General features: G+C 38.2%; 1 protein-coding gene across 3 annotated transcripts in view; it reads left to right on the top strand.

Moving 5' to 3' along the window:
* Positions 1-24,029, top strand: part of SLC26A7 (solute carrier family 26 member 7) — a 137,775-nt gene that overhangs the window by 60,406 nt on the left and 53,340 nt on the right. For all 3 annotated transcript variants that reach the window (XM_043879257.1, XM_043879256.1, XM_043879258.1), the window contains 5 exons: positions 535-617; positions 9,178-9,325; positions 11,613-11,726; positions 21,671-21,748; positions 22,717-22,812. In XM_043879257.1, the coding sequence (XP_043735192.1) occupies positions 535-617; positions 9,178-9,325; positions 11,613-11,726; positions 21,671-21,748; positions 22,717-22,812 (519 nt within the window). The remainder of the gene's footprint in view (positions 1-534; positions 618-9,177; positions 9,326-11,612; positions 11,727-21,670; positions 21,749-22,716; positions 22,813-24,029) is intronic.

Raw genomic sequence — 24,029 nt, 5'->3', positions numbered from 1 at the left:
GCAAAAGCTCAAAATTCAAGATTATTCCAGGAGACTGTAAATCATCAATTACTAACCTACATTACGAATATTGATACAACATCTTAAACTCTTTGGTGACTACTCCAATGAAAGGAAAATGTTCTGTGTTAAAACATTCTTTCATATCATGAGAGACATGTATTTAGGTTGGATTGTGGTATCTGTGCACGCACACACACACACACACACACACACACACAAACACACATTCCACATTCTGTATTCTGCACCCCTTCAGAATCAGACATAATTGGGTTGATATAATTGGAAAGGATATGATAAAAATTGTATTATTGTAATGGCATTTAATTTTTGAGACTGCAGATTAAGTGCTCTCAAATCTCAGAGAGATTTTATTTAAATGTTTTCTTAGTTTTAAAAAATCTGTGCAACTACTATATTACTGTTGATAATCATGGAGCAGTGGATAATGTTTGCTTTTAAAAATAGTTTTAAGATGTTTGAGAGATAGGAATAATTTTCTTTTTCTCTTTTTCAAATGGAACCACACAGATTATTGCTGCATGTTTTACTTGTTATTGTACCAATATGGAAAACACATATGGATTAGAAGTAGTTGGCCATATTCCAAAAGGGTAATGTAGTCTTTTTTCTTTCTCTCTTTCCTTTTGTTTGTTTCTTGATGGAGGAAGAAACTGGGTAGTAGGTGGGTATGAATTTTATTTCTCTCAATGGTTATATGTGGTACAAAATTCTAGTTAATTTCTGTTTTACAGTGTTAGAAACAGCTCACAATAAAGAAAAATAACTTCTTAAAGTGTATATCTATTATTTGAGAAGTTGATAACTAGCTTATACAGCATTGCTTCAAGTGAAAGATTTGGAAATTATTAATACAAATTATTTGAAAAAGAAAGCAGATCATCGAATTTCCAAATTAGAGTCATGCTCTAGGATGTAGTCTTCCCTATTCCACTCACACATTCCTATGACTATTTTTATTTCACTTAAAATATAGTAAAAGTACACAAGCATCGATATAGCAAACCTATAGACATGGGAGGCATGCATTGGTGAAAGAGAGGGTGGAAATAGAAAAGACAGCATGTTTCCCACCTGTCTTAAAGCCTTCCTTTGGACACTAAGAGAAGATTAACAAAAAGAAGCAGTATTCACCCTGAAAGTACAAAATATTTTTCCAAATATAGCCTGAAAGAAAACAACATCATCTTAGGGGAGAAAGAGGATGTCTTATGAATTATTCTCTTTTAATGGGCTGTACTATACACGAATATTTATAGATTTGGGGCAAAATTAGAGTTGTTGGCTTCTCCATATTTTTATCTTCCAAACATAGGCCAATAGTGATTATTGGAATCAACTTGTGTTTTCTGAAGAGTTCTCTACTTTACCTTCAAATTTAGTTTATTATTTTTTATTCCTATAGATTAACCTATCATTATTAATAATTAGGCAAGCTTTATTTTCATGAAACAAAATGTCTTATTGTTTGAAACACTTTTATGTATAAGTGGGCAAAAAATATACCATGCCTCTCCTTCATCTAGTCTAGTTATCCTTTATTTTGAGTGACTTTTACAAACTCATCTTCTTAAAGAATCATAGAAAAAGTATGGCAATGATAAGATGGAGCTGAGGTTGTATCCCAGCTCTACCATCACTTTGTGATTAAGATACATTTCTTAGAATGTTTTCTTATCTATACATTGCATTAGTGGTACTTGATCGGGGGATTGTGGGAAGAATTTAATAAAACTGCTACTATGAAAGTGCTGAGCATTCAATTTATATGCTCAGTATTACATTAACATTAATTATTTTCCCCCTTTCTTCTACTGTTGCCCCAGAGGGATTTTTTTTTTTTTTTTAAAGAGAGGAGGTAAGTGTCACAAAGCATCATCAGGGATAAATAAACAATGATACTTTGGCTCAAGTGGTTTTCAGAAAAAAAAAGTAAGACAATGACTAGGTATTAGTTGTATTAGTTGGAAGAAATATTTTAAACAGTTGTTTAAAACTGAGAAACAGAAGCTTGCACAAGCCTCTTAGCCTCATCCACCAGAGGGCAGACAGAAGAAGCAGGAAGAACTACAATCCCACAACTTCAAAAACAAAAACCACAACCACAGAAAGTTAATCAAAATGAAAAGGCAGAGGATTATATTCCAGGTGAAGGAACAAGATAAAAGAAAACTAAAAGAACAACTAAATGAAGTGGAGATTGGGAAACTTCCAAAAAAAGAATTCAGAATGATAGGGAAGATGATCCAGGATCCTGGGATAAGAATGGAGAAGATGCAAGAAATGTTTACCAAAGACCTAGGAGAGCTAAAGGACAAAGAAATGGAGAGGAACAATCCACTAGAAGGAATCAGTTGCAGAATAACTGAGGGAGAAGAATGGGTTAGTGACCCGGAAGGCAAAATGGTGGGGATCATTACAGCAAAGCCGATTATAGGAAAAAGAATGAAAAGAAATGAAGAGAGCGTAAGAGACTTCTGAGACAACATTAAATCCACCACCATTCACATTATAGGGCTGCCGGAAGGAGAGAGAGAGAAAGCACCTGAGAAAATATTTGAAGCGATAATAGCTGAAAACTTCCCCACCGTGGGAAAGGAAATAATCAACCAAATCCTTGAAGTGCACAGAGTCCTAGGCAAGATAAACCTAAGGAGGAATACACTGAGACACATAGCAATCAAACTGACAACAATTTAGGACAAAGATAAAATGTTAAAAGCAACAAGGGAAAAATGACATATACCCTTGTGTGTTTTATATATTATCAGCTGATTTCTCAACCAAAATTGTACAAGTCAGAAGGGAATGGCAGGATATAGTTAAAGTGATGAAAGAGAAGAACTCACAAACAAGAATACTCTACCCAGCATGACTTTGTTCAGATTTGATGGAGAAATCAAAAGTTTTACAGACAAACAAAAATTAAGAGAATTCACTACCACCAAATCAGCTTTACAGCAAATGCTAAAGGAACTTCTCTGGGCACAAAACTTAAGAGAAGGAAAAGACCTACAAATATAAACCCAAAACAATTAAGAAAATGGTAATAGGATCATACATATTGATACTTATCTTAAATGTAAATGGATTAGATGCACCAACCAAAGGCAATGGACTTGCTGGGTGGATTTTTAAAAAGACCTATATATATGCTGTCCACAGAAGACCCACTGCAGACCAAGGGACAGTGATAGACTGAGAGTAAAGCAATGGGAGAATGTATTCCATGCAAGTGTAAATCGTAATAAAACTGGAGCAGCGATACTCATCAGAAAAAATAGGCTTTAAAGCAAAGGCTGCTTTAAGAGACAAAGAGGACGCTACATAATGATAAAGAATTCATTCCAAGAAAAAGATATAACAATTATAAATATATGCACACCCAACGAGGAACACCTCAAAACAGAACCCATTTTCAGGGCAGCAATGGAGATGCGGACATAGAGAAAAGAGTTGTGGACACAGTGGGGGAGGAGAGGGTGGGACAAACTGAGAGAGTAGTATGTAAATACGTACATTACCACATGTAAAATAGACTGCAAATGGGAATCTGCTATGTGACACAGGGAGCTCAACCAAGTGCTCTGTGACAGACCAGAGGGGTGGGGTGGGGTGGAAGATGGGAAGGGGGTTCAGGAGGGAGGGAACATGTGTATACCTGTGGCTGGTTCATGCTGATGTACGGCAGAAACCAACACAATGTTGTAAAGCAATTGTCCTCCAATTAAAAAAAAAACACTATAAAAAACACAAACATGTGGCAGCTAAACAATATGCTACTAAATAACTAATGGATTACTGAAGAAATCAAAGAGGAAATTAAAATCTAGAGACAATAAAAATGAAAGTCAAACCTTCCAAAACCTATGGGATGCAGCAAAAGCAGTTCTAAGAAAGAAGTTTATAGTGATACACTCCTACCACTCTTACCTCAAGAATCAAGAAAAAAAAAAAGCCTAACTTTACACTTAAAACAACTAGAGAAAGAAGAACAAATAAAACCTGAAGTTAAGTAGAAGGAAATAAATCATAAAGATCAGAGCAGAAATTAATGAAATAGAGAAAATAATTGCAAAAATTGATGAAACTAAGAGATGGTTCTTTGAAAAGACAGATAAACCTTTAGCCAGACTCATCAAGAAAAAAAAGGGAGAAGACTCAAATCAATAAAATTAGTAGTGAAAAAAGTTACAACTGACTCCACAGAAATCCGAAGTATCATAAAAGACTAATATGAGCAACTGTATGCCAATAAAATGGATACCCTTGAAGAAATGGACATATCCTTAGAAAGATACAGTCTCCCAAGACTGAATCAGGAAGAATTAGAAAATATAACAGACCAATCACAAACACTGAAATTGCAACTGTGAATAAAAAACTTCCAACAAACAAAAGTCCTGGCCCTGATGGCTTCACAGTCAAATTCTATCAAACATTTAGAGAAGAGCTAATACCTATCCTTCTGAAACTGTTCCAAAAAATTGCAGAGGAAGGAACATTTCCAAACTCACTTTATGAAGCCACCATCACCCTGATACCAAAACCAGAAAAAGATACCAGAAGAAAGAAAATTACAGGCCAATATCACTGATGACCATAGATGCAAAAATCTCGAACAAAATACTAGCAATCTGAATCCCTGAATACATTAAAAAGATCATGCACCTTGATTAAATGGGCTTCATACCAGGGATGCAAGTATTTTTCAAGATCTACATATCAGTGTGATAAACCACATCAATAAATGAAGAATAAAATCTGTATGATCATCTCAATTAATACAAAAAAGGTTTTGATAAAATTCCCACCCATTTTTTCTAAAAAGTCTCCAGAAAGTGGCCATAGAGAGAACACACTTCAACATAATAAAAGCCATAAGACAAACCTACAGCTAACATCATACTCAACAGTGAAAATCTGAAAGTATTTCCTCAAAGATCAAGAAGAAGACAAGAATTCCACTCTCATCACTTTTATTCAACATAGTTTGGAAGTCCAATCCATGGTAATCAGAGAAGAAAGAGAATAAAAGGAACCCAAATGGGGAAAGAAGAAGTAAAACAGTCATTGTTTGCAGATGACATGATGCTATACACAGAGGATCCTAAAGATGCTATCAGAGAGCTGAAATCATCAATGAATTTGGTAGATTTGCAGGTTACAAAACTAACAGAGACATCACTTTGCCAACAAAGGTTTGTATAGTCAAAGCTATAGTTTTTCCTGTAGGTATATACAGATGTGAGAGTTGGACCATAGAGAAGGCTGAGCACTGAAGAGTTGATGCTTTTGAACTGTGGTGTTGGAGAAGACTCTGGAGAGTCCTGTGGACTGCAAGGAGATCCAACCAGTCCATTGTAAAAGATATCAGTCCTCAGTATTCATTGGAAGGACTGATGTTGAAGCTGAAACTCCAATACTTTGGCCACCTGATGAGAAGAAATGACTCATTTGAAAAGACCCTGATGCTGGGAAAGATTGAAGGCAGGAGGAAAAGGGGATGACAGAGGATGAGCTGGTTGGATGGCATCACCGACTCATGTCCACCGAATGGACATGAATTTGAGCAAGCTCTGGGGGATAGTGAGGGACAGGGAAGCCTGCTGCACTTCAGTCCATGGGGTCATAAAGAGTCAGATATGGCTGAGCAACTGAACAGCAAAAACAAGATTTGCAAGTTACAAAATTAATACAGAGAAATCACTTGAATTTCTATACATTAACAATGAAATATTAGTAAGAGAAATTCAAGAAACAATTCCATTTTCTATTACATCAAAAAAATAAAATGCCTAGGAATAAGCTTATTTAAAGAGACAAAAGACCTATACTCTGAAAACTATAAGATGCTGATGAAAGAAATCAAAGACACAAATAGATAGAAAGATATACCATGTTTGTATATTAGAAGAATCAATATTGGCAAAATTACCATACTACCCAAAGAAATCTACAGATTCAATGCAATCCCTATCAAATTTCCAGTGGCATTTTTCACAGAAGTACGACCAAAAATCTTAAAATTTGTATGGAGACGCAATAGACCCAGAATGGCCAAAGCAATCCTGAGAAAGAAAATCAGGGCTAGAAGAACCAGGTGCCCTGATTTCAGATTATACTACAAATCAAAACAGGATGGTACTAGAACAAAAATAGAAACATAGATTAATGGAACAGGATTGAAAGTGCAGAAATAAACTCACACCCTTCTGGTCAATTAATCTATGACAAAGGAGGCAAGACAACATAATATTGGAAAGATAGTCTCTTCAACAAATGGTGCTGGGAAAATTGGACAGTGACATGTAAGAAATGAAATTTGTGTGCTGTGTGTTTAGTCACTCAGCTATGTCCAACCCTTTGCTACTCCATGGACTGTAGCCCGTCAGTCTCCTCTGTCCATGGGGCTTCTCCAGGCAAGAATACTGGAATGGGTTCACGTGCCCTTTTCCAGAGTATCTTCCCAACCTAGAGATTTAACTCAGGTCTCCCACATTGCAGGCAGATTCTTTACCATCTGAGCCACCAGGGAAGCCCAAGAATGCTGGAGTGGGTAGCCTATCCCTTCTCCAGGGCAACTTCCTGATCCAGGAATTGAACCAGGGTCTCCTGTATTGCAGGTGGATTCTTTACTAACTGAGCTAGCAGGGAAGTCCTAGAGAGGGTTGCCATGCCCTCCTCCAGGGGATCTTCTCAACCCAGGGATTAAACCCAGGTCTCCCACATACCAGATGAATTCTTTACTGTCTGAGCCACCAGCAAAGCCCACATGTTAAAAAGTGAAATTATATCATTCTTTAATACCATATAGAAAAATAATGTCAAACAGATTAAAGATCTAAATGTGACACTGGGCGCTATAACACTCCCAGAGGAAAACAGGCAGAGTACTCTGACATAAATCACAGCAATATCTTTTTTAATCTGTCTCCCAGAATAATGGAAACAAAAGCAAAAATGTACAAATAAGATGTACTTAAACTCGAAACTTTTGCATAGCAAAGGAAACAATAAAGAAAATGAAAAGACAACACACATATTGGGAAAAAATATTTGCTAAGGATGTGACTGACAAGGGATTAGTTTCCAAAATTTACCCACAGTTCATGACACTTGATAGTATTAAAGCAAATAATATTGTTTAAAAATGGGCAGAAGACCTAAATAGACATTTCTCAAAAGAAGACATACCGATGACCAAGAAGCACATGAAAAGATGTTCAACATCAGTAATTACTAGACAAAAGCAATTCAAAACTTCAGTGAGATATCATCTCACACCAGCCAGAATTTGTTGTTGTTCAGTCGCTCTGTCATGTCCGACTCTTTGTGACCCCATGGACTGCAGCATGCCAGGCTTCCCCTGACCATTTTCCAGCCTGAATGGTCATCATCAAACTGCAATGGTCATCCACAAACAGTAAGTGCTGGAGAGGCTGTGGGGAGAAGGGAACCCTCCCACACTGTTGGTGTGAATGTAAACTGGCACTGCCCCTATGTCGTATAGTATGGAGCTTCCTTAAAAATCTAAAAATAGAGCTACCATGTGACCCTGCAATCCCACTCTTGGGGATATATCTGGAGCAAAATATAATCCCAAAGGGTACATGCACCCTGTGTTCATTGCAGCACTGTATATGCTAGCCAAGAAATGGAAGCGACCTAAATGTCTATCAACAGTAATGGATAAAGAGGAAGTGGTGCCCATATACAATGAAATATTACTCAGCCATTAAAAGGAATGAAATAATGCCATGTGCAGCAGCAGGGACGGACCTAGAGATTGTCATAGTGAATACAGTCAGTCAAAGAAGGAGAACTATTGTATGATACTCCTTATATGTGGAATATAAAAAAAATTGTACAAATACACTCACAAAACAGAAAGAGACTCACGAACTTAAAGAACAAACTTATGGTTGTTGGGGGGAAGGATTGGGGAAGGGATAGTTAGGGAGTTTGGGATGGACATGTACACACTGCTGTATTTAAAATGGGTAACCAGCAAAGACCTTCCACAGCACGTGGACCTCTCCTCAGTGTTAGTGGCAGCCGGGATGGGAGGGGAGTTTGGGAAAGAATGGATACATACATTTGTATGACTGAGTCCTTTTGCTTCCCACCTGAAATTATCACAAGGTTGGTAGTCTGCTACACTGCAATAAAAAAAAAAAAAAGTAAAACTGAGAAACAGTGTTAGCTCTTATGCGGTCCCATGTTTTGCAACAGAGGGTAGGTGGAGCCTATATAGATATTTTTCATAACATGTGGTACATAGAGTCACAAAACAAAATTCAACTAAGTACATTTAGAGGTCTACATTGAGCAGCAGCCTATCTACCAAATCAAAAGGAGCTCTGAAGAGCTAAACAAAATAAAGGCGTTACAGTCAGAAGGAGGACAGGAAAAGGGCGTTTTTAGCAAAGAGTGAATCCACGATTGTTTCAGGTAAGCTCACCTTCCATTGGGGTATGGAAAGGCACATTACCTCACTGGTGTTAACCAGGTAATTCTAGGCTGACTGACTCAGGTTACATTCCTGGAATAAGGTGAAATTCACTTAAGTTAGGTATTAATTCTTGATTTGCTTACATGGGGCTTAGCACAAATAACTTCACTGTGGGTCTGTTGTCTCCTTTTTAACAATCATTAAGTGCACCATTAAAGGGTCAAGTTAAAAACATAATTAACTCAATGGCAAACTTAAGGATTAGCTGAAAGAATCATAGCTCACAGTAAACTAATGTTTGCATACAGTACTGTAGTATTCAAGGCAGGAGGTACAGTATCTACTGCCAGCCACATAAGTGTTTCAAAAGATTCAGTGAAAGAATGTTCCTGATTTGCTTTTGTTCTGATGCAGGACATTTTTGTTGAGTCAAAGTTTCTGTGCTATTACTTAAATTTCCTGGGAGTAAATGCCAGTTAAATGTGTGGTGCTCTCCCTATGGTGTTCTTTGTGATTTTGCTTTTCTCCAAAAAATGTAGAAAATAAAAGGCTTCTAAGGGCAAGGCTGCTTGGTTTTCTCAGGGGTATTTCATGTATTTTGTGTCAACTTCAGAGTCTTTACCATAGTTGAATTCACTGCAAGTTGTTAAAGAAATTACCTGTGAGTTGATGAGTTCAATATGGTTTCTCTTTCACAGAATTCCTCCACCTCGAGCTCCCCCAATGAACATCCTCTCTGCAGTCATCACTGAAGCCTTTGGAGTGGCCCTTGTAGGCTATGTGGCCTCATTGGCTCTTGCACAAGGATCTGCCAAAAAATTCAGATATTCAGTTGATGACAATCAGGTGTAGTATGTCCCAGTCCCTCTCCACACCTCCCCATAGCTATTGTATCATTTTGATGTGTACTTCCAGATGCTGAAAATGTTGAATTTATGAAAAATACAGCTTTCCTAAGTGTATAACAAGAATAGGTAGAACAAACCAAAACAAAAATCTGTAAATCACTGATAGAAAGGTGAAAATCTGAGCTTCTTGGGTTGGTTATAGTACACTTTTGTTTTGAAATAGAGGGATATCTTGTTCTCTTTGTTTTTAGGAGAAAATCTAAATATATTTAATGACTCATGCCAACTTTTTAAAAAATTCAGATTTCAAAATACAAAGAACACTATTATCCTTCTTAGTAAAAAACTAAAGGATGAATGGGTTTCTTAGCATACCAAGGATGAAGATTTTACTGAGAATGTTTCTGAATCTACTTTTACTAGTGTTTTGTCTCAAGCCCCATGGCCCTACATTCCTACACAGTTCTGCAGGAATAGCTGTGCAGTAGTGCTTAGAATCCCAAAGTACCTACGTCTAAAATCTCACTCTGAAATTGTTTCTATGCCCCAGTTTTGTCATTTGTAAAAAAGCAGGTTTATTAATTCAACATATGGATATTGAACCCTATGTATAGCAGACACCAGTCTAGGAGCAAGGGATACAATGGTGCATAATACAGACCATGTCTTTCTTCATCTCAAAACCTCCCAGTGGCTTCCCGTAGTACTTAGATTAAAAGCCTATTGCCAAGGCTTACAAGGCCCAACCTGACCTTGCTACCATCTCTTTTCCTCTATAATCCCATATTTTTTTTGTAGCCTGTTCGAGCCTCACTTCTTGCCTTGTTTTTTTTTTTTTTTTTTGAGTTTACTAGCTATGTTGCTAGTTCAGGATGTCTGTACTTGCTGTTCCCTTTTCCAGGAATTCTATACTCTCAAGTAGCTGCATTCCTCCTTTATTTAAATATTTCCTTCTTAGAGAGGCCTTTCTTGGTAAACTAAATCCTCATCTCCGAAACTTCCCACTCTCTGTTTTATTTTCTGTGTTCATCTTGTTTATTGGTAGCATCCCTCCACTAGAACACCAGTCTGTGAGGGCAGGGATTTTTGTCTGTGTTCCTGGAAACAGCAGAAGCAGAAAAGTGTTAGGAAGCTTCTGTAGGAATCCAGGTGACATCTGATGACTTGGATGCAGCAATGAAGGAGATGAGAAGTGGATGGATTATGAATTGGATGTGGGCACCATCTGGGCAAAGGGGAAGTCAAGACTCTCTCTAAAGCTTTTGGCCCAAATAGAGCTTGAGGTGGGGAAGGGTGTGGGAGGACCAGCGTGGGAGTATGTAGAGCAATAGCTGATTAATTAAGCTTGGGATACCTGTTAACCATTCAAATGAAAATGCTGAGGAATAGGTTGCCTGTATCAGTCTGAAGTTCAAAAGAGTAGTCTAGGCTTGGAGAGATAAATGTGGCGGCTGTCAGCATGTTTTTGGGTAGCTCAGAATAGAGAAAGGAGTGCTCCAATGTTTGTGATTGTTTGTGTGAGGAGGAACCACAGAGGAGGCTGAGAAGCGGTGGCCAGGGAGATCGGAGGAAACCAGGGGGGTGAGAGGTTCAAGAAGGACCAGGAAGGAGGCTTTCAGGCGGAGAATTTGGGCGACTGTGTCAAATGCCACTTTTACTGCCGGGGAGGTAGGAATTAACCATTGGATTTGGCACCCTGGAGGTCATTGGTGGAGTGGTGGGAACAAAACCCTTTATTGTAGTAACTTGAAACCCGAGTAATTGGCAACAGATACAGTAAATACCTTGTGCTTCCCTATAAAGTTATTATTGTCACAAGGATCAAATGAGTGAAGGGCTCAGAACAGTTTCTGGCTCATTGTAAGCACTCAGTAAATGTTAGCTATTTTTAGAATGATGGTTAAATTACAACCAGTGGAGAGAACAGAAGAAGACAAAAGACGCTGCATTCCATGACAAGCTCTATCTGTGGTCTCTAAAATCTGGGCTTCCCAGGTGGCGCAGCGGTTAAGAATCCACTGTCCGTGCAGGAGATGCTAGAGAGGCAGGTTTGACCCCTGGGTCAGGAAGATCCCATGGAGTAGGAAATGGCAACCCACTCCAGTATTCTTGCCTGTATGAACAGACTCCTTCATGGACAGAGGAGTCTGGCAGGCTGTAGTCCATGGTGTCGCAAAGAATTGGGCATGACTGAGCACATCACACACACACACACTCAAACACACACACGCTGAAAGTGGATTGTGATTAGGGAATGATACATTGCCTTGTCATCATTCCTGCAGGAACTCCTGGCCCACGGCCTCAGCAATGTGATCGCCTCCTTCTTCTTCTGTATACCAAGTGCGGCTGCCATGGGAAGAACGGCTGGTCTCTATAGCACAGGAGCAAAGACACAGGTAACTTCATTCTTCAGCAGGCACAGAAGGACTGAGAGAGAGAGAGGAATGAGCGTCTCTCTAAGTTCCCGAGAATGTTGTTATGTCTTTAGTCTCTTAAAACTAGCATCAAGGCAGTTTATCTGTTCTCCTGCTTAGAAATGCCCCTTGAGAAGCTGAAGGATTCAATGAGCAGACAAAAAGAAAGTCCTGTGCTAGCGGCAGGTTTCTTGTCGCCAATCGTTGAGCAAAAGCTCCCTCTCGTGGTGCCTCTGATTTTACTTTTTGCTAATCTAACCCGTCAGTTTGAAATTTTGAAATCTTCGTTCGTTTCCTTTAAATAGAATGAAAACAGTTGTATGCAACATCAGTCCTTGATACTGACATTCCTGTCTATAGAGATGTACAAGTATGTGCATGAACAATACAATGTCTATGCACATTTTGGCTTAAAGAAACAGTGGTGTGTTTTAGGAACTCAAATCAGTTTGACATTTTAGAGCCTGCTGTATAGTAGTGATTATGCTGGATACTAGTAAAATTATCAACGGTGGCAATTAAGATGATTCTGTGATGATAAGGATGGTGGTCGTGGTGGAAGCATATATTGAGTTATATGCCAGGCATTGCATGTCATACTTTTTTTTAATAAATGAACTCATTTAATGTTTTAGGAAACTCTATGAAGGAGGCGTAATTATTATTCTAGGTTTCCACATGAGAACATTGAGGAAAAGAGGGTTAAACTAACTTACCCAGGTCACGGAGCTAGGAAGTGGCAGAGCTGAGATTTGAACCCAGATAGATTTACTCCAAATCTTGCATTCTTAAGCACTGTTCTATACAAGGAAATTCATATGTGTGTTGATTTAATAAATTAACACGAACAGCTAACCATTGTTAAAACAATTCATGCATATTTTATTTTCTTTTTAGGCTTTTTTTGTGTTATTAGTTGGCTGTGACGTGTCTTGGTTGCTGCACGCTGGCTTTCTCTGGTTGCCATTGGTGGGGGTGCCTTTGTTGCCCTGCATGGGCTTCGCATGCAGTGCTCCTCTTGTTGCAGGGCCTGGGCTCTGGACATGGGCTTCAGTCGTTGCAGCACGTGGGCTCAGGGGCTGGGGCACACGGCTCTGTTGCTCTACAGCATGTAGCCTCTTCCTGGACCAGGGATCCAACTGGTGTCTCATGCATTGCAAGTGGAATCTTTACCTGCTGAGTAACCTGGGAAACCCATTTTTTAGTAGCCTACCTTATGTTAAGTCCTTTTGGGGGTGTTGTAGAAGAGTAAATTTGAAAAATATATAGTTCTTGACCTTGGGGGAGAGTGGCAAGAGAAAGATGGGTAAATAAACATTAAAATATAGCATAAAACTAATAAAATTATTGATGAATGTATCATGAAGCAGATGGGAAGCAGTAACAAATTCTGATTCTATCATAAAATATGACATATTATTGCCACAACACATCAGCAAGGATGTGTAATTCTCATTCAATGTTGTTTTACATGACATTTGATTTTTAGGTGGTTCATGATTTAAAGCATAAGTTCATAATGTGCATTGGCACAACCATTTTTGCCAGCTCTCAAATATTTGTAATCTAAATTTGAATGTTTAATATATAGTGTACTCAAATATCATTCCTTACTCTGAAGACTTACATCTGTAAAATTCGAGGATTCTATAGTGATTTCCACCTGGTTTCTTACAAGGATGAGTGTGTGAGATTTCCTTTCATCAGTTCTTCATGGTATTCTCTTCATTAGACTTGAGAAGAAATAAAAGGCACCTAACAAAATACTAATTCACAGAAGCAAAACTCAGCAGCACTGTATTTTTATGCTGTTTTGCTTGTTGAGATCATCCATAATCTGCTCAACTAGTCCCATTAAATTGCACAGGGAAGTAACCTGACTTAATGTGCATACCTCAATTGAGGATGTTTTCCCATGGTAGTCATTTTGGCATTACAACTATTAAGTTTACGTGGGGATAACAGACATGATTTGAAGAAGGCTCTGGGACAGCCAAGTCTTAAAAGTTTTGTTCTAAATAGGCTATTTGTGAAAACAACTTTCCATGTGACAAGACTTCACAAAGTAATCCCTTAAAATATCTCTCTTTCTCTCATAGATACTAGACTTATACCCAGTAAGTTACTCTAGAAGAATGAAAATCTTTCAACTTTCAGGCTAATAATAGCCAATTGTTTCACCAATTGACTCTTATTCAGAAACACTATGAGTATTTCTGTAGAAAGATAGCTTTTAAAATGCAGATATGGCCTTGTTCCTTCCTCCCAGAGCCCATAAACGGTCTTAGCTTTCTGGCCTTTCAGCTACCCAAACTGTGTGCTTCCCCCTGCAGCCTCATCCTGGACTGTTCTCCGCCTCACTCTCAGCTCTCTAGTCCGCACCTCCTTCCTCGTGAGCTCTGGTGTCTTCCTTTTGTCCGTTTTGTCTCTGTGGCTGCCTCCTCTTCCCTTCTAAGTTAACTCCTCCCATTCACCAGATTTCACTAAGACTTCTGGGCCAACTGTGCTCTTTTCTTCAGAGACCTTAGCTCTATTGGACTTCACATGTTTATCGGTGTGATTACACGATTGATGTCTGCCTTCTGCTCTTGACTGCAGCTCCTAGAAAGTCCCTGTCTGCTTTTGTTCTCCATATCATCAGCGTCCAGCCCAGGACTTAGCACATGGCTAAGCACTTAGCACTTAGCACTCAGCACAGTAAGTGCGGCAAGGGTGAATGAAAAATAAAAGCGTTGGATGATTATAAAAAAGTCAATTTTGCTGGTTTAAGAAGGAACAGAATAAGTCAGGCAATAGCTTTTATTCTCACTTGATATAGTACATTTGAAATCAGGAAAATGCTTTCATTTGAAATCAGGCTTAGGATCAAGTTGCTCAGTCATGTCTGACTCTCTGTGACCCCATGGACTGCAGCACGCCAGGCCTCCCTGTCCCTCACCAACTCCCAGAGTTTACCCAAACTCATGTCCATTGAGTTGGTGATGCCATCCAACCATCTCATCCTCTGGTGTCCCCTTCTCCTCCTGCCCTCAATCTTTCCCAGCATCAGGGTCTTTTCCAATGAGTCAATTCTTTGCATCAGGTGGCCAAAGTATTGGCGTTTCAGCTTCAACATCAGTCCTTCCAGTGAACAACCAGGACTGATCTCCTTTAGGATGGACTGGTTGGATCTCCTTATAGTCCAAGGGACTCTCAGTGTTTAGCTGAGCAAAGTCTTCCCGGTCTCTAAACTGAGGATAACCAACCAGTCAGTATCCAAACTAATTCTTCCCAGTGTCCTTTACACTGGGGATAACCCACTTAGTGCCTGACTTGAATAAAACCTTCCCAGTCCTTCAACTGAGGATGTCACTCAGTATCTAAACTGAGCAACCCAGGTTCGTCTTCTTGAAACCAAGTTTCAAGGATAGCCTTGTCCCCCATCGACTAAAACTTAAAATCATCAATAATGGGAGATCCTAGAACCATGAAAAACTCACTCAAATTCATCTGGACTCCCTGAGGTGGTCGATGGGCACATGGAGCCTCTGCTGGTACCAAGGCTTAAGACCCTCATAGGATTCAGGCAGAGGAGAGGGATCCTTCTTTGTGGTTGCCATAACTGTCAACTTAAAAAAAATATTCAAAACCTAAAAGTTGAGAGTTATGCTTTAGTGAAAGTCGCTCAGTTGTGTCCGACTCTTTGCAACTCCATTGACTATATCCAGTCCCTGGAATTCTCCAGGCCAGAATATTGGAGTGGGTAGCCTTTCCCTTCTCCAGGGGATCTTCCCAACCCAGGGACTGAACCCAGGTCTCCCACATTGCAGGTGGATTCTTTACCAGCTGAGCCACAAGGGAAGCCCAGTTATGCTTTATTCAGTGGGAATTTTTAGGACTTCAAGCCTGGAGGACAGCATCTCAAGGGACCCTGAGAAAACTGATCTGAGGAAGCCAGGGAAGGAGTAAAGTCATGGAGAAGTTTTGCAACAAAGAGCAAGTAGTGTGAAAATCAAAACATTATTATAAAAGGAAGCCAGATATATTCAGGTTAAGGAATTTGGTGCTTTTCTAGGTAGGGGAAGATAAGAGAGTCTGGGCTCCCTGAAATCACTCCTTTCATACATGTCTCCACTATCTGGGACCAGTGTTCTGTGTTTTTCACACCCTGAGCTTCTCTGAGGTGCACCACAGGGAGTGGCTGCCGGATCACAGGGATTCTTCTTCCCGGGTGCCCTTAGGAGCCCAGGAGCTCACACTGGAGGGCTGCGATCCCTGATGGCGGTGACATCCTTGTTTATTGATACGGCAGGAAATACTCTATTTCTCAAGGTTCAGTTCAGTTCAGTTGCTCAGTCGTGTCCGACTCTTTGTGACCCCATGGACTGCAGCACGCCAAGGACTCCCTGTCCATCACCAACTCCCGGAGTTTACTCAAACTCATGTCCATTGAGTCAGTGATGCCATCCAACCATCTCATCCTCTATCATCCCTTTCTCCTCCCACCTTCAATCTTTCCCAGCATCAGGGTCTTTTCAAGAGTCAGTTCTTCGCATCAGGTGGCCAAAGTGTTGGAGCTTCAGCTTCAGCATCAGTCCTTCCAATGAATATTCAGGATGGTTTTCCCTTAGGAAAAGGTTAACACTGATGTTTGCATAGTCATCTTTGTAAGTAACCTGTAACGCAGATAATATTTGTTTGAGAATGTAACAAGAAGAAAATATAGATTATTTCATTATCCTATACCAGAGTTAGCATAAACATGAATAGTTACAACTTTAGAATAAAAAGTTATCTGTGGATATATAATTACCACGAAATGAAATGAGTTAAAGAAAACTAAAATGCCTAGAAAAATGTTTGTCCTCTGGTTAATTAAGTGTGTGAACAGTTTTTTCCTACTAGTTGCAGTCTAAGCTAAGCTGGAACTTATTAAGAAGGAGGCATTTAGCTTTGTTTGTTTTCTGAGTTTAATAAAGGAAACAAGTTTATCTCCCTTCTGGTTGTAATTTGCCTTTAAATTTTTTTCTAGGTAAGTCAGAGGTATGTAAGAAAGTAGCACTTCATATACAAAGTTATGGATGTTCAGAATGTGGGTAATACTTGAAAACATAGTGTAACTGTGTTATTACAGAAGTCTAAAGTCAGAGAAGTCTGTTATAGCATTGCAAATATCTCATCTTAGTTTAACCTCAGTGTAGTGACTGAGTTGGTTATCTACGGAACAGTGGCTTGGACTGAATGCTTTTTTTTTTTTTTTTTTTTTGATGCTTTTATTTTATTTTATTTTTTTCATTTATTTTTATTAGTTGGAGGCTAATTACTTTACAATATTGTAGTGGTTTTTGTCATACATTGACTTGAATTAGCCATGGATTTACATGTATTCCCCATCCCGATCTCCCCTCCCACCTCCCTCTCTACCCGCTCCCTCTGGGTCTTTCCAGTGGACTGAATGCTTTTAAAGGCGTTTTCCAAATTCAAACTTTAGTACCTGGGTCTCTTATTTATGGAGACAAAGAGTGTCAGTATTTTGAGTTTTGAGAGTGGAAACTATTATATTATTGATTTCTATGCCCGAGGAGTAGATACCCTGGGCATAACTGATAAGGATTTCTTATCTAATTAGATGCCCTTGTCTTTTGATCTAGGGCATCAACAAAGATGAAATGCATTAAAGAGCTGACATAAGCTATTTGATTACATAGTCTGTTTCATTATATGACTTACTATCTAAGGTAAACAAATAGTTTTTTTCACCCGTTGTTTGTCATCCTTTGAAAGTAAGATCCATTTAACTCTTATTTTAACAATAAGACTGAAATTATAGTTCAGTGAGCACACTATTGTTAATGTATTTACAAAAAGCTGTGTAAATAAAAAATAAGTAATCTTTAGAGAAAATCTTGAAGGTAGTTGACGTTTACTGTTTTTAAAAAGAATTAGTTAATTAGGTTGTAGCTTCTCTAACAGCTTTAGTGTATTTAAGGTATCTAGAAACTTGAAATATATTTGACTTTATGGATCTAATTCAGTTCATAATCCATATTCCTTCTAATTCTTAGCTCTGTGACCTTGGGAAAGTCACTTTGCCTTTATGTCCCTCAAATCCTTCAAAGGAATTTAGAGTCTAGCTGTCTCAAGTTCATAGCTGCAAATAAGATTAAGGTACCTTTGTAAGTGTTTGATAAAGGTCTCACGGCGACACTGCATGCCATTGTCTTTTTTTTTTTTTTTCCAGTGGGTTTTGTCATACATTGATATGAATCAGCCATGGATTTACATGTATTCCCAATCCCGATCCCCCCTCCCACCTCCCTCTCCACCCGATTCCTCTGGGTCTTCCCAGTGCACCAGGCCGGAGCACTTGTCTCATGCATCCCACCTGGGCTGGTGATCTGTTTCACCATAGATAGTATACATGCTGTTCTTTTGAAATATCCCACCCTCACATTCTCCCACAAAGTTCAAAAGTCTGTTCTGTATTTCTGTGTCTCTTTTTCTGTTTTGCATATAGGGTTATCGTTATCACCTTTCTAAATTCCATATATATGTGTTAGTATGCTGTAATGTTCTTTATCTTTCTGGCTTACTTCACTCTGTATAATGGGCTCCAGCTTCATCCATCTCATTAGGACATGGTTCAAATGAATTCTTTTTAATGGCTGAGTAATATTCCATGGTGTATATGTACCACAGCTTCCTTATCCATTCATCTGCTGATGGGCATCTAGGTTGCTTCCATGTCCTGGCTATTATAAACAGTGCTGCGATGAACATTGGGGTGCACGTGTCTCTTTCAGATCTGGTTTCCTCAGTGTGTATGCCCAGAAGTGGGATTGCTGGGTCATATGGCAGTTCTATTTCCAGTTTTTTAAGGAATCTCCACACTGTTTTCCATAGCGGCTGTACTAGTTTGCATTCCCACCAACAGTGTAAGAGGGTTCCCTTTTCTCCACACCCTCTCCAGCATTTATTGCTTGTAGACTTTTGGATAGCAGCCATCCTGACTGGCGTGTAATGGTACCTCATTGTGGTTTTGATTTGCATTTCTCTAATAATGAGTGATGTTGAGCATCTTTTCATGTGTTTGTTAGCCATCTGTATGTCTTCATTGGAGAAATGTCTGTTTAGTTCTCTGGCCCATTTTTTGATTGGGTCATTTATTTTTCTGGAATTGAGCTGCAGGAGTTGCTTGTGTATTTTTGAGATTAATCCTTTGTCTGTTTCTTCATTTGCTATTATTTTCTCCCAATCTGAGGGCTGTCTTTTCACCTTGCTTATAGTTTCCTTTGTAGTGCAAAAGCTTTTAAGTTTCATTAGGTCCCATTTGTTTAGTTTTGCTTTTATTTCCAATATTCTGGGAGGTGGGTCATAGAGGATCTTGCTGTGATTTATGTCGGAGAGTGTTTTGCCTATGTTCTCCTCTAGGAGTTTTATAGTTTCTGGTCTTACATTTAGATCTTTAATCCATTTTGAGTTTATTTTTGTGTATGGTGTTAGAAAGTGTTCTAGTTTCATTCTTTTACAAGTGGTTGACCAGTTTTCCCAGCACCACTTGTTAAAGAGGTTGTCTTTTTTCCATTGTATATCCTTGCCTCCTTTGTCAAAGATAAGGTGTCCATAGGTTCGTGGATTTATCTCTGGGCTTTCTATTCTGTTCCATTGATCTATATTTCTGTCTTTGTGCCAGTACCATACTGTCTTGATGACTGTGGCTTTGTAGTGCATCACCCTCAATGGTGAAAAATTGAAGGCATTTCCCCTGAAATCAGGAACAAGACAAGGGTGCCCACTCTCACCACTACTATTCAACATAGTGTTGGAAGTTCTGGCCACAGCAATCAGAGCAGAAAAAGAAGTAAAAGGAATCCAGATAGGAAAAGAAGAAGTAAAACTCTCACTGTTTGCAGATGACATGATCCTCTACATAGAAAACCCTAAAGACTCTACCAGAAAATTACTAGAGCTAATCAATGAATATAGTAAAGTTGCAGGATATAAAATTAACACACAGAAATCCCTTGCATTCCTATATACTAACAATGAAAAAACAGAAAGAGAAATTAAGGAAACAATACCATTCACCATTGCAACAAAAAGAATAAAATACTTAGGAGTATATCTACCTAAAGAAACAAAAGACCTATACATAGAAAACTATAAAACACTGATGAAAGAAATCAAAGAGGACACAAACAGATGGAGAAACATACCGTGTTCATGGATTGGAAGAATCAATATTGTCAAAATGGCTATTCTACCCAAAGCAGTCTATAGATTCAATGCAATCCCTATCAAGCTACCAACGGTATTTTTCACAGAACTAGAACAAATAAATTCACAATTTGTATGGAAATACAAAAAACCTCGAATAGCCAAAATAATCTTGAGAAAGAAGAATGGAACTGGAGGAATCAACCTGCCTGACTTCAGACTCTACTACAATGCCATTGTCTTTTGACGTGAAGTGCAGTTTAACAATTGGTGCCTTTTTCTTTCCACATGAACATGGATATACTGAATCACTTATGGGGATATCTGAATGAATTCTATAACTTGCCTTCTGACAACAAGCTTTTTTCAGTCTAGTGGAATGACAGGCATAATATTTTGTCATTTAAAAACTCATGTAAAATCACCAGTTCCTCCTAAATGATCAGTTTAGCGGCAGTTTAGTGTATTAGAACTTCCCTAACAACCTCTAGTTCCCTAATGACTTATTTCCCACAGAAGGATTTTTCCCTTTTATATGCTGTATAATGCTGTAGAGGAGTTCCACTAAATATGGAAGGAACTTGTATCAGTTTCTTTCTCTTAGTTTTATGATTTTGAGTTTAATCCATGCTGTTACATGTGTGAATAGTCTTTTTATTATTGAGTAGTATTCTACTATAAGGATGTACCAAAATTTATCTATTCACCAATTGGTAAACAATTTAATTATTTACAGTTTTAGTGTTTATGAATACAGCTGCTATAAATATTTACATGTATGTTGATAAGCATAAGTTTTCATTTGTCTTAGGTAGTTTTAGGTCAGACATTACTTCATCAGAAACTGCCAAATTTTTTTTGGAAGTGGCTGCACCATATCTTAAGTCCCACTAGCAGTGTCTGAGACCTCAAGTTGCTCTGAGACCTTACTATTGATTATTTGTCTATATATTTATTTTTAACCACTCCAGTTTCCTTTGATTCCTCCATTATGATATTTTAAGTATTTTTTTGGTCCCGGGAAAGCCTCTTTTCTCTTGGTAGGCTGACAGTTTGGCTAAATGTTTCTATTAAGATGTGAACGTTTGTTTATGTGAAACTGATTCTCCATCAAGTGGAGCTTAGTTAGAAGTGAGCTGTTTTGAATTGCCTTTTGTCAACATATTGAGTTGGTTAAAACACAATATTAATGATTTTTTAGGATTAATAAAATTGTTTGCTTCACTGCAGAGACTGCTTCCATAATCCCATATAACTGTTTCATACTAACGAAGGACTCCTAAGAAGAGAGCAAAGGCTTCCGTGGAAATTTGTCATCAGCCCAGAAAATCCCTAAAGCTGTGTGTATTCAGTTATTACCCACATAACTAAGAAATGAGAAGGGAGGTCAGGTGAACAACAGTAGGCTTAAGTACAATTGAAATGTCATTTTCACCACTAAACAACGGAAAATTGTGATGTGTGATAATAGTTGACGGTGTCCTGTTTCTTTGTGTAGAATGGCTTTTCTCTCAGTGCTGACTGAATTTCATCGCACTAGTTTGTCACCTGTCACGTTTGGGTTCCTTCAACTACACAATATAGATAACGATAGTCTGTATAATTTAACAATCCCGTGCCAACATTTTGTTTCTTCTTATCAAGAAGAACTAAGATTATCTTTCCCCCCTATAACTTTGGAATAACAAAAAATTGAAGGATTTCTCTTTTTGCTGTCTTGTGTTTTGCAGGTGGCTTGTCTAATATCTTGCATTTTTGTCCTGGTAGTCATCTATGCGATAGGGCCCCTGCTTTACTGGCTGCCCATGGTAAGCAGTACTTTTTATTATTTAATTTTAAACTTTAACATTAAAGAGAATCATTCCATTTTAAGCATTTCTTTGAAGAACAACCTCAGTGATCCTAACTCTGAGAAGTTATGTGGCATAAGTAATGGTTGTACGGAGGAGAGATAGAAAGAGCCCACATCTGATGGGTAAGGTACGGGAGGGTACCATGGCTGTTTTCATTTAATTAGATTTATTCTGTGTTCAGTTGGAAGGTAGAATTAAGCAATCTCTGTTATGAGAAATAGACTTTGGAAGAAGTTTATAAAATTTAGACTCTTAGAAAATGCATGCTGGGCAAGAGAGTAGGGAACAAAATATTTCTTGCCACCCTTGATACCTCTTTATACAAAGTGACTCAGAACATTAGTGTGGGTATCTGCCTTGCTTTTCGCAGGCCTGGGACACTATAGCAAGATGCTGGTCTTCAGGGATCCAGAGACAGTTCTTGTTCTAACTCTTCATTCATGTAATAAGAATAAATCATTTTCATGAGAGGATCTTCCAATAATCAAGTTTATTTCTCAAGAGACTTATAAATATATTCTGATGCAACCAGATAATTTATATTCAAGATGATTAAAGAAATACATGATACACTGAATTTTGCAATAAGTTGCAAACAAATGGCAATGAATAATTATTATAAAGTTAACAGGACATTCAGTCTTATCACATTCACCCTTATAATTCACTACTTTTCTTTTTATTTCCTCCTTTTTTTAAGAATGGAATAACATTTACCCTGTGACTTTTCTAGAACTGATATTATGTTCTTAAAGTACAATAATAGGTTAGTTCTAAACAAAATGAATATTACTTTAGTCTTCTAAATGGTAACTATTCTCTAGTAAGTATTTAGAAAACAAAGACATAAAATACCTTGATTCTTTTAAATTTAGATTAAAGTCTTTATCTTGCATCTTCATCAGCTTATTTTTTATTTGTAGTGTGTTCTTGCAAGTATTATTGTTGTGGGACTGAAGGGAATGCTAATACAGTTTCGAGATTTAAAAAAATACTGGAATGTGGATAAAATTGACTGGGTAAGTAGAAGTTTAATCTAAAATTGCTCTCTTGGCTTAAACACATGTTACAAAATAAGCTTTAATAGTTCCATTTGCAGAAGATAGTTTTAGCCATTTAAGTCTTACATTTTACGAACAGTTTTTACTTATTTACAAACTATAATTTTTTTCAAAGTCTTAAAACATTTTTTATAAGAACAGAAATGGAATTGTATCAAGTTTTGACTGATGTGCTGTTTAAGACCTTTTTAAAAAATGTTATCACTTGAATGGTTTGTGAATTCCCAGTTTCCATTATGAATTGATTATAGAAGTTAAGATCATCAAGAAAGAGCTAGTAGAAATATGACTATATATAACATATATGAAAAGCCAGCATTGATTTCTAAGAAACATGTGCTTCATTGACAGGATAAGCATACTAATAGTGACCATGTTCTCAGTCGCTCAGTCATGTCCAAGTCTTTACAGTCCCATGGACCGTAGCTCCCTAGGCTCTTCTGTTCATGGGATTTCCCAGGCAAGAATACTAGAGTGGGTTGCCATTTCCTTCTCCAAATGGTGACCATATTCATTCTAAATGCAGAGTCTCATGAATTGCTTTTTTAAATGAGTTACATTGAGAAGAATATTATGTTAATAGTATATCACTAGGAACACATTCCTCTGGTGGCTCAGCTGGTAAAGAATCTGCCTGCAGTGCGAGAGACCAGAGTTCGACCCCTGGATTGGGAAGACCCCCTGGAGAAGGGGATGGCAACCCACTCCAGTATTCTGACCTGGAGAATTCCATGGACAAAGGAGCCTGGTGGGCTACAGTCCATGGAGCTGTAAAGAGTCAGACACGACTGAGCGGCTAACAACATAACACAAAGGAACAGATTAAATTATACTATAAAATACGGATTCTACTAACATCAGTTTTTAGTATGCTTGTTCTAGAGAAATGTGTCTATGTGAGAACATTCAGTATTCTCTCCCTCCCATAGATGAGTGAGCTATTTCATGAGTAGACTCTGCTTAGCTCTATTATGGCATTTACCATATTGAAATGCAATTATCTATGTACTCCTCTTTCAAATTCTTTACTCTGACAGACTTTGGAGGATTATTTATGCTGGAGCCTAATTTAATAATACTCCTCTTATATCTCAATATTACTGAGCTCCTACCAAGGTACAGTACTAGGTGTTATGTGAAAATAACAGAGATAAATAAAGAAGTACTTATCGTCT

The sequence above is a fragment of the Cervus elaphus genome, chromosome 21 (genome assembly GCF_910594005.1).
Source record: "Cervus elaphus chromosome 21, mCerEla1.1, whole genome shotgun sequence".
NCBI lineage: Eukaryota > Metazoa > Chordata > Mammalia > Artiodactyla > Cervidae > Cervus > Cervus elaphus.
Note: the sequence above shows the minus strand (reverse complement) of the source record. Positions and strands in the feature narration are given on the sequence as shown.